Source organism: Pollachius pollachius (assembly GCF_949987615.1).
Source record: "Pollachius pollachius genome assembly, chromosome: 6".
In the NCBI taxonomy this organism is placed as follows: domain Eukaryota; kingdom Metazoa; phylum Chordata; class Actinopteri; order Gadiformes; family Gadidae; genus Pollachius; species Pollachius pollachius.
In genome coordinates, this window is record NC_136939.1 from 1674635 (window position 1) to 1686395 (window position 11761).

At 50.1% G+C, this 11761-nt stretch overlaps 1 protein-coding gene across 1 annotated transcript; it reads right to left on the reverse strand.

The window, feature by feature from the left end:
- Positions 1–1619: 1619 nt before the first annotated feature.
- Positions 1620–11761, reverse strand: LOC307077547 (roundabout homolog 1-like; the record flags this gene model as incomplete). The annotated part of the gene is made up of 13 exons (XM_079738975.1): positions 1620–1822; positions 2544–2723; positions 3292–3426; positions 3864–4360; positions 4792–5082; positions 5617–5743; positions 6403–6501; positions 7225–7536; positions 8430–8584; positions 8919–8958; positions 9811–9837; positions 11348–11545; positions 11716–11761. The coding sequence occupies 13 exons, from the start codon at positions 11759–11761 to the stop codon at positions 1620–1622; spliced, it is 2310 nt and encodes a 769-aa protein (XP_079595101.1).

Below are 11761 nucleotides of genomic sequence, written 5' to 3' on the forward strand. Positions count from 1 at the left end.
GAATCACAAGGCAGTTGAAACTTTGTCTTGAATAAAACATAAGAACAAACATCTTGAATAAGCATATCGCCCAAAAGAAAAACAGAAATAAGATAAATCTTTGACCAAATCTGGCTTTGGATTATTTCTTTATATTATCTATAAATATTTAAATGGTTATAACTTTTAGGGAGACGGCAGCGCTAAAGAGCAAAGAACTTCAAGAAATTTCTGGAAATATCAAATGTTCGTCGATTAGCCAGAAGGGAGGACACATTGACGTCGAATAGAGGTCCGACAAGAAGTGATTCATGCAAATGTTCAGTTGACACACACACACACACACACATACACACACACACACATACACACACACACACCACTCAAATGTGCACACAGATCAAATTTACATCCAAAGACACCCAACCCTTTCCCCTTATCGAAACAACTGATAGAGATAATAAGACAGTGGTTTACATCTCAGCGGAGACGGAAAGACCATTAAAAGGCATTCAACAAAATGAAATGATTGTGCTTGTATTACCCATAATGCAACAGGACACGATAACACCAGGAACAGAACGTCAGTTCTTTAGAATCAGTACTTTAGAAAATTAAATATGAAGCCACACTCAAACGTTGTAAACAATTTACACAATGGGTGGTGGTCATGAACGAATATTTATTACCGTAAAATAACAGTACATTTTTTTTCCATATACTACTCACAACACCCATTAATTATACACGTCATTCATCGTGACCGTCGATGGAGCCGCCGTACGAGTGGGTAGAAACCGATCCGTCGATCAACATCCCCACAATAAATAGTGCTCAACATCAAGAGTCCATCGACTCCAGAACAAGATGGCTGAGTCGTCGCCCCACCCCGGTCCCCTTAAAAGAGATGTCACGTTGCTTTGAAACCATAAGTCATGTGCAGTATTGTTCCGCTGCTCCTCCCCTATAATAAGGAACACATTCCTCCATCTGTTGTGCAATTGCAGGCCGGCTCTGGTCAACCTTGGTGATCCCTCCCGCCGTGGCACTGTGGAGATAAAACATGACCTTGTGTTAATACTCTTTGAGCAGACATCATGGAGATAAAACATTGCACAGCATGTCGTGAAACAATTCTATCCACCTCCACAATTAACAATTCCGACAATGATGTGTTATTTTGAGTATCGTCATGGAATATGAAACAAGTGATGAATATAAACGTATCACATGTTAACCCGTTAGTTAAAGTGTTCGTTTCTCCTCGTGTTCATTGTTAATGAATTCCTTCTAATGTAAGTGTAAAGCTTCGAAGGCATCAGCCTTCTCTTAATGTTCTCGTACTAACCATCGGTCCCCCATCAAATGTAGACGTACCCCCTCTCCAGCCCGCCCCCCTGGGTGTTTGTTTCCATCATGTCTGGCTCTCTTAGCGTAGCACCGCTCTCAGAAGCGGCCCGGCCGTCCTCTCTGAGCGTGTCCCTGCGTGTCTCCTCACGGCCCTGCCTTCCCTAAAACACGCTCAGTGCGTGTGGAGCATCAGGCTGAAGGTGTTCCGGAGCGCAATACTGGCAGCGGCCTCTCCACCATACATCACGGCGGCGTACGGTGACACTCGCTGGAGGAGCGTGTGAACCTACCTACGCCTCCTCCTCCTCCTCCTCCTCCTCCTCCTCCTCCTCCTCCTCCTTCAGAGGGGTCTGGAAGGCCTCCATCCCCGCAGGAACCTCCTCCTCGGTCGTCCTTGACGCCCCGGCGCAGAGGACGACGTCCGGGCCCCCCGGAGCCGGGATGGATGGGAGCGACGGGCCGTTGGAGAGCTGGAAGAGGGGGTCCGCGGAACCTGCTGGAGACGGAGCGTGCTGGTTGGCTTTTGTCTCTGCCAATCATTAAACCTGCCCTAGGAAGCCTCCTGCTGCAGGTGCTCAGGCTTCATGGATCAATCGTTTAATCCTGGTCGTCTTCAGCCCACGAATGTACCCAGTGCAGGTTTTAATCGAATGATCGAACATGAGTTGTTCACAGTTTCAGAAAAAGACTTCAGATCTGCTGCGCACGGTTGGTTGTTAGCGTGTTACTGTCATGTTTATTTCTGCAGCTCGGCGGTGATTGTAATTCATTGCTCACGTTGTGACGTCTGACATTGTTGACGATGATTTCATCAACTAAACGAGGAATGGATGAACACAAAATTTTAATTTCAGTCGTGTACCATGCTTCTGTCTGCTGTGCAAGAATAATATGTATATTTAAACTGTACTACACGATATAAGTCATTGTGTGGCGTAAGTTTATGTAAACTATACTGCACTTCATGAGTCACCATGTAGTATAAGTATATTTAAGCTTTACTACATTATATGAGTCACAGTGTAGTATAAGTATATTTAAACTTATACTCCACTATATGAGTCATAGTGTAGTATAAGTATATTTAAACTTATACTTCATTATATGAGTCATAGTGCAGTATAAGTATATTTAAACTTATACTACACTATATAAGTCATCGTGTAGTGTAAGTATATTTAAACTTATACTACACTATATAAGTCTTTGTGTACCTGGCTGCTGTCGGCCCCTGCCACCTCCTCTCTCCCCTGACGGCGGCGTCCTGTGGGCCCCAGAGCTGCCCCTGCGGCCCCTGAGTTCCCCGGAGCCCATCCGAGGCAGGGTGGCCCCCCGGGCCCTGCCCTCCCCCAGGTACGCGGCCCTCGGGGGGTCTGGGTGCCCGAGGCAGGAGTCTGGGGACAGAGAGGAGGACCTCTTTAGGGGGGTCTGCATGGACGATGCTACGACCTCAAACCCTTCCGCCGCCAGGAGCTTAACCCACTGAGAGTGAGTTGAAACACATTTAATCAATTCAATTCAATTCAATTTTATTCGTAAAGCCCCTAATCGCCATCACACTCTCAAAGGGCTTAACAGGCCAAACATTTATGACACCCCCCTGACCCAAGCGTCCACAAGGGCAAGAAAAAACTCCCTTAAATCAGCAAGGAAGAAGTCTTGAGAGGGAACGCATAGTAGGGGATCCCTCCTTCAACATACCAACATAAAACATGTTGATATCAACACAAAACCTCAACACAACGCCAAACTAAACCGAGACACGCACAAGACCTGCTCGAGCAATCAACAGAGGGGACGCGTAATCAATACCTCAGGGTAACGAACGGCGAGGAAAACACAAAGGCATGAAAACAAACCAAAACAAACACGCCGTGTTCGATCCCTCCGCGGTTTACCGGGCCGCGAGTTCAGCGGCCGGCATCGATCGACGGGTTTGTGCTCCTGACGCCCCGAACTCACCGTCGTAGAACGCGGCCGCCGTCGGCGGGTAACCGTGTTGACCGGCGGTGGCCGGTTTGTGTTTGCGAGGTCGTCTGTGGGTCGCGGCGGTGCTCGTGTTGCCGTCGGTGGATAGCGGACTGCCAGGCCGGCGGCCTGCGGGGAAAAGGTTCGCTCTGTGAAGGTCAACCGGGTCACACGTTTCAGATCAAACTCCAGGCGGTGGAGTCGGATCCCAGCGAAGGGACGATAAGGGCTGAGATAACAACGCCCGCTTTTTGTTTTTGCCCTTAAAGAAAGTATTACAGAAACGTCAATAATTTATGCTCGAGCTGGGAGGTGGTTTAGTGAGTCTGCTTCAAATGTGACCCTGAATCTCTGGAGTCTGAACCGCCCAGAAGACGGATTGTGTGCTGCGCTGCTACGACACAACACCGGCTTTGTTTGCACATCTTGACGACACACGACGACGATCGCACCACGAGAGCATCAAACAGGAGCCCCGACACCGTCGACTCTATTCGCCCGACGCCGTCCCAGACCACAGCCCACGCCCCGAGGGCGAACCCCCCCTACCCTTTGACGCTCCTCACCTGTCTCCCCGGGGGGCCGCTGCAGACCTCCAGCGGGCCACGGGACCCCGGGGGCCCCCAGCGACGGGTGGAGGTGCTCCAGGTCCGTGAACAGGGCCCCCTCCGACGGGCTGCCCACGCTGGAGCGGGCGGAGGACAGGTTGTCCTCGGAGGCCGACCCCCTGCCGTGGACCCCCGCCGGCCCCGCGGCGCCGGCCCCTGGCGTCGGCGGCAGCCCCCGCAGCTGGATCCTGTGCGGGGAGCCGTGGTGCTGATGCTGCTGCGGCGTCGGAGCCTCGCGGCGTTGCCGTGGGTGATGAGGATGATGATGGTGGAGGTGACCGCCGGATGGCTCAAAGTCAGCCTCTTCCTCCTCTGCCTCCTCCTCCTCATCAGCATCCTCTTCGTCGGGGTCTTCCTCCGCTGCCTGGGCCTCCAGGAGCAGGTGGGGGGGAGGGGGGGAGGGGGAGGAGGCGTAGGCGTGAGTCGGCATCAGGGTCTGGGGAGGAGGAGGGAGACTGGGGGGGGGGATTACAGAGGAGAGATTAACCTGGGCCCACCTTTCACAAATTAACAGTCTACTCTCTGCCGGCAAAGCTTCTTAATGAAGAGGGGAGAGGGAGGGAGGGTGGAGAGGGATGAAGAGAGAAGGAGGAGGGATTGATGATGGAGGGAGAGATGGAGAGAGGGAGGTATGTAGGGAGGGAGGAGGGAGAGGAAGGGAGGGATGAAGGAGGAGGCGGGGATGAGGGAGGGAGGGAGGGAGGGAGGGAGGGAGGGAGGGTAGAGAGGGGTGAAGAGAGATGGATGGAAAGATGATGGATGTGAGACGGAGAGAGGGAGGTATGTAGGGAGGGAGGGAGGGAGGGAGGGAGGGAGGGAGGAGGAGGCAGGGATGAGGGAGGGAGGCGGGAGAACCCCCATTGAGGATGAGAGCGGGCGTGGCTACCTGCGGTGCCTGGCAGAGGTTTCCTCCCGGATGGGGGGCCCCTGAGCGATCTGCACCAGGACCCCCGTGGACGTCTGGGGGCCGTGGGAAGGTTCCGCAGTGAAGGACGAGGAAGACGTCCCTCTCACGGGCGGGGCAGGACAGCCGTCCTTCCTCTCTGCGCCCATCATCATCATCATCATCATCTTGTTCCTCCCCTCCTCCACCTCCTCCTCCTGGTCCTGGGACGGGTTGTCATGGTGACGGACCATCCTCTTGGGGACCGCCGGCCGCTGGGAGTCGGGATCCGTACTTCGGAAAGAGGAGGACATGGAGGGACACACCTCGGAGTGATGCCACGGCCCAACAAACTGAAGACTCTCAGTAAACGGACCGCATTCATAAAGCGCTCTCCTAACCAGCGGCCACTCAAAGCGCTTTACAACACTGCCTCACATTCACCCATTCATGCACACAGTCACGCACCGACGGCGGAGTCAGCCATGCAAGGTGACGGCCAGCTCGTCGGGAGCAGTCAGGGTGAGGTGCCTCGCTCGTCACCTCAAGGAGGAGGGGCCGGGGATCGAACCAGCAACCATCAGGTCACCAGCCGAACCGCTCTCCCTCCTGAGCTACTGCCGCCCTGCCGCCCTGTGGGTATCGTCGTGAGACAGAGGTCTCCAGATGTATCCTGATCCAGGTCACTCTAAGGACGCTCCCCCCCGCCGCAGCTCAAACACACGACCCCTGTTCAAAGTGACCGCTGACCTGGCATCCTCTCCCCCTGATTCAGCGTCCACGGCCCTGACCCCGCCCCCCCTGTCCGCGCGGCCGTGCGTGTCTCACCTCTTCCCCATGGGGAGGGAGTACTCGTCGGTCACCCAGTCCTGGGGGGCCGGGGGGGCCCAACTCCCTGCACTCTGCTTGGGGACGTTGTTGTTGTTCCTGCTGCCCTTCTTGTGGTTTGGACTGACTGGGGGGGGACACAGAGAGACCCAGGGTCAATCATGTAGCGTTCAGAACGGACACTTCAGGCGCTGCAACACTTTAGTTGCTAATTAAACTACTAACTGATGTTTGCATACATCTTTGTGCTGACATTTACTCACACATCAGCACATTGTGATTTCTGCATTTCTTGTTTGTAGTTTTGAGTTTTAGTTGATCAGTTAATTAATTAACACGCACCAAATACGTTGGCTCTTCCTTGTCCTCATATATTTTGTGACACATCTCAAATTGCTTCTCCCGCTGTACGTTCTGCTATGGCGTCTGGGGTTGATGAGGAACTTGTCATCCCTCGACGTGACATCATGTAGCATTCATAACAGCCACTTAATTCACTTCAACACTTCATCTTTTTACTGATGTTTAAATGCATTTTTCTGCATTTTCTAGGCATTGATGGAATTTCTTCATTTTTTTTGTATGATAGTAATTAATTAATTAACGCGTCAAAATATGTTTACTCTTTTGTGTCCCCTTATATGTTTTAAGACACATCACAAATAGTTTCTCCCACTGTCCAGTCCTTCCTGCTCTACCGTCTGGGATTGATGAAGAGCATGATTGATGGAGAACACGTCATCCCTCAACATGACATGTGGCGTTGCGGAGGCGTGCGGCCCTTACCACTGACTCTGTCGACCAGGTGGTTGGAGATCTGACCCCTGACCTCATTATAAGGCATCGTGTTCTGGAGGATTCCGTCACCACCGCAGCCGAAATTATCTGGAGACACAAATAAACCGACAGGAGAACATGACGAGAAACACGACTCAGGCATTAAACACTTGACATCACTACCAGCCGATCCGGATGTCATTTGATCTTATCGACCTGCTATCTGAAGAACCAATGAAAGCCTGCTATTACTGTTAACTGTTTCACTTCCTGTCCGGGATTCGTAGTCCAAGTGGTTTAGCTCGTTTCCGCAGTGACTTCAGTGACTTCAGATCAATGTACTCGAGGGTGGCGGGTTTTGGACGTTAGATGCTTAGGAGTGAGGCTGCATACATTTGGGATCGAACCCAGTGCTTTTCAGGCGGGCGGGCGGGCAGCCATCTTAAACCACTACACTACGCACTTCCTGCCATTCCAGAAATGACCATATAAGGATTAAACAGTAAATAACCAAAACAAACAGAAACCACCGAACCTCAATTACATTTAGCGCATTCGGCAGACGGCTTTGTCCAAAGCGACTGACAATAGGTACACTTGTCGGAAGAAAGAGAAACAAAAATATATCGCTGACGGTACAGTAAGGGTGTTCACAGAACCAGGTGCCGAGCACCAACAGTCACTAGGCTAACCCCTTCCCCGTACACAACAGAGACGGCTAGGATAAGACGCTACACAGCGCTAGGTACTATCATTAAGTGCCAGGACGTACAACATACAACAAGTGTGTGAAAGGGTTCTGGGGGTAAGGGGGGGGGGGGGAGCACCCACCCTTGCTGCTGCGGCTCTGCTCCAGCAGGTGGTACTCCCGGGCGCCCAGCGGGGGGTGGGGGGCCGGCCGCCTCTGCAGGGCCGCCTGGAGGAGCTGGGTGGTAGCGTAGGGGACGGGCTCGTAGGTGGGGGCCCCTCCGCCCGGCCCCAGGTAGCACAGGCCGGCCCCGTCGAAGGCGTCGCCGGGGGTGACGGCGCCGAGGTTGAGGTCGCTGTAGATGGCGTTGTCGGAGCCCAGCGTGTCCTCCTGCCCGTCGCGGCCCCGGGGACCCCGGGGGTCCAGGTGGTTGCCGTAGTTGGCGATGCAGTCCGCTGATTGGCCGACGGAAGTGGGGGAGGGATCACAGGAAGGGTGGATGAGGGGGGGAGGTGAGAGCGAGAGGAGACCGGAGGGAACAGGAGTTAACGCGCTCGGGGAGTTAAAGTCGGTGCCTTTCGAGTTTGGAGCTCTTTGTCTTGGGGACACCACGATAAACCTTGTTGGTTTTGGATGTAACACAACCGTGTTTACTTGGATATCGGTATTAAAAACAGGTTCCTGGAAACTGAAATCCTAGTACGTGCGCACTCACACACACACACAAACACAAACACGACTGTTCGGATCTGTTACACACGGATATTACTTATTTATGCAGCGTATATTAAAAATATGCTCACTTCTTATTTATATTTACTTGTTGATAAAGCCCGGAATTCAGGTATTCGGTCGCCATTGGTAACTGCAGCTCGTTATCAATTATCAATGAATGTGCACATGACAATAAACTTGAAACTTGAGACTTGAAGTGAAGCAGAGAGGAGTGTAGACTTTCAAGTTTATTGATTTATTATAAATCACCTTAAAAGCAAAACAGAGTCTGCACCAAAGTGTTACACAGCAGGGGATATTACCGAAATAAACAAAGATAAGACAGGGAAAGGGCACCATTAATTAAGCAGAATTCAGGGCCAGGGACAGGACGAATGGTGGATGAGACTTACTAACTTCCCTAACATTTAATAAACACTGCTATAAAATAAAACTCAGCTCCGAACCAGAAAATGTCAAGTAAGTAAAACCCAGATAAAATTGAATAAAACAGATGGCCACTGGTATAAAAACCCAGATAAAATGTCCTAAATCAGATAACAGCCCAGCTCTGCGCTGTGAACGCGGTGTTGCGTTACCGCGGAGCGCATCAGCGTTGCGTCAGCGCACTGACCTGGCCGGCTGTAGGTGATCATGCCGCCGTCTCCGGTCCCGTCTGCATTGTTGCAGCAGTTGACGCTGCGCTCCTTGTGACTGGCGCCGCCGTTGGGCCAGTTATCTGCCAGCCACAGCTGGTTTAGCGGGTCCCCCATGTTGATGTGTCCAGGCCTGCGCCCACACACACACACACGCACACACACACGCACACACACACACACACACACACACACACACACACACACACACACACACACACACACACACACACACACACACACACACACACTCACACACTCACACACACACACACACACACACACACACACACACACAAGGATCACCGGGGGTTATCGTTATTCACTAAACGCAGTGAGTGCTCATATAATACAGTATCTCTCTCAGAAGCGTCGCTCTTTGGCGGAGGGTTTCCTCCGACGGTGGAGCAGCGCCCCCGTGTGGCGGAACCGTGTAATGGAATGTACCAGAAGAATGTCCGACTTACCTCCCAGCGTTGCACACCGTCTCCCCTCTCTGATAGGCCACTTTAAAAGAGAATAAATCATTATTAGGTGCTGAATCGGATAGAATTGACAGAAAAAAAAGAGTGACTAAAAAGATCTTCAATAACTAATTAAGAAAACTGCTAATAAACAAAGTAACCTTTTCGTCCACCCTCCATCCGAAATATCTACATTTATAAATAGCAGAGATTCATTGATTTACTTTGGATTATCATCAACGGTGTTCAAGGCTTTCAAAGGCTTATAAGGATGTGGCATGGCCCACCACTATCCTTCAGATCACGGCCGTGTTCCTCTGCAGTAATAACAGAGGTGTTCATCAGAGCCTTGCTCCTACACTGTGAAACAAAGTAAGCTCAGTGTTTCTAGTTAAAAAAACGTCATTCACTCTGACACCATCATTTAGGAGCACTCTGTTCAGAGTTCGGCCGGCTAGATAAATGTAATGGAGGCATTAAATATTTAAAGTGGGGCAGAGAGCAGTGACAGTTATGTATGGGTTTTTCACTTGAACAATTCTTTCCCCACTGTAATATCCACTCGTCTCAATAATATAACATGTTTAAAGGACATGTAGGTGTGCCCAATTGGTTTCCTGTCGCGCTAATAGAAAACCCAGTGTTCCCTTATCTTGTCAATTTGTTCTACAACAAACCAAAAAATAATTCATTCAAAATGTCACTGATTGTAATTTGGTAGTTGATGAATTGGCCACAGCAATTTGAACAGTGACTTAAATTAGTTTCTGTCTCTGACTCGAGGCTAAAATGAGAGAGAGCGCCTCTACAATCCATTAATTATTATAATAACACTAAAAATAATAACAAGGGATGGCCGTGGGCGTTCCGATTGGAGCAGAGCAGAGCAACACACCTGTGGGCGTGAAGGTAAACGACGGAACTGGAAGAGAGGAGAATGAAAGACATCGTTAAAAATCTGGATTAATTTAATAAATCACTTGTGCAGTGTTGCCCTGGGTCACCGTGCAGAAATGGGAAGGACATTCTTACTGAAGACGATTATTATTTAGTATTATTATAAGCAGATGCTCCTTTCAGAAGCGGCTTACAGCTAATTCAGACGCGTGTGGGTGAGTAGGTAGGAGTTAGGGGCATCTCACAGCCCAAAGGTTCTGGGTTCGATCCCAATGTCCGCAATCTAACAGTAGGTGTTCTAGTGTCCCCAACCCCTACCTGCACCTTAATGACCTGTCTCTGTATTGTCTAACCCCTACCTGCACCTTAATGACCTGTCTCTGTATTGTCTAACCCCTACCTGCTCCTTAATGACCTGTCTCTGTACTGTCTAACCCCTACCTGCTCCTTAATGACCTGTCTCTGTACTGTCTAACCCCTACCTGCTCCTTAATGACCTGTCTCTGTACTGTCTTACCCCTACCTGCTCCTTAATGACCTGTCTCTGTACTGTCTAACCCCTACCTGCTCCTTAATGACCTGTCTCTGTACTGTCTAACCCCTACCTGCTCCTTGATGACCTGTCTCTGTACTGTCTAACCCCTACCTACTCCTTAATGACCTGTCTCTGTACTGTCTAACCCCTACCTGCTCCTTAATGACCTGTCTCTGTACTGTTAACCCCTACCTGCTCCTTAATGACCTGTCTCTGTACTGTCTAACCCCTACCTGCTCCTTGATGACCTGTCTCTGTACTGTCTAACCCCTACCTGCTCCTTAATGACCTGTCTCTGTACTGTCTAACCCCTACCTGCCCCTTAATGACCTGTCTCTGTACTGTCTAACCCCTTCCTGCTCCTTAATTGCCTACACAGAGGGCATTTCTCCACTGAAGAACGTGAATATATCTTCTCTATGGAATTACTGTCGTATTGTAATGTGAGGAGGCTATTACTCCGATGTTATGAGGGAAATATTTCTTCAGCCCATTGGGTGGAGTTGACCTTCGGTGGGCCGACAGCACTGAGGTAGAGGAGATGTGTGTGGGGGGGGAACATGAGGTGGTGACGGAGAGATCCAGGATATGATGTGGGCTCTTTCTAAATCAACTCTCTAAAGGTCAGCCTTCGAATGTCAGCCTGGAATAGGGTCTGGGGTCTGGGTGTCTGGGTCTGGGTCCTAAATCACTATTTTGATTAGAGGAAAGTCACTTCTACAGATTATAGGGTTAATATTAAATCCCTAATCAATATTACAGTTAAAATTAACCAGAATATTTTGAGAACACTCTTAATTCAACGTATTTTGCACTCCTGTAATGTATTACATCCTCTATTTTATATATTTGAAAAAAAAATACATGTATATATACATTTTTAATTGTTATATCTTAGTTCAAAATGTAATTTTTTACGTAATTCCAAAGATTTTACCCTTTTCCCTTCTCTGGCTGTCTAACTGCCATAAACCTGCTGCTCTGATTGAGTGCTACGCACCCTTGCGGATGCCGGTGTAACTGCTGCTGAGGCCGCTCCGCTTCTTGCGGTGGCGGTAGAGCCACACGCTGAACACCATCAGGAACGCCCAGCAGGTGGCGCCGATGCCCGCGATAAAGGCCGGCTGCCTCAACACGTGGGAGAGCTCCGACAGCGCGTTTCTCTCCTCGAAGCTGTGCATCACTTGGCCGGTGGAGTCTAAGAACAAAGACGAAGAGAGGAGACAGGACAATAAAGGTTACATGAATGAACGCAGCGCTGCTATAATAACATCTGTTGGACTAAAAATAGAACATGTAATGCCCATGGTTTGCGATTCTTTGTGTGATTAAACACAATATTTTATATTTTATCAAAAGTAACTTTACTTTTGATGAGCATGTCGTTCAGGAGACAGTAGGGGTCTGGGGGCAT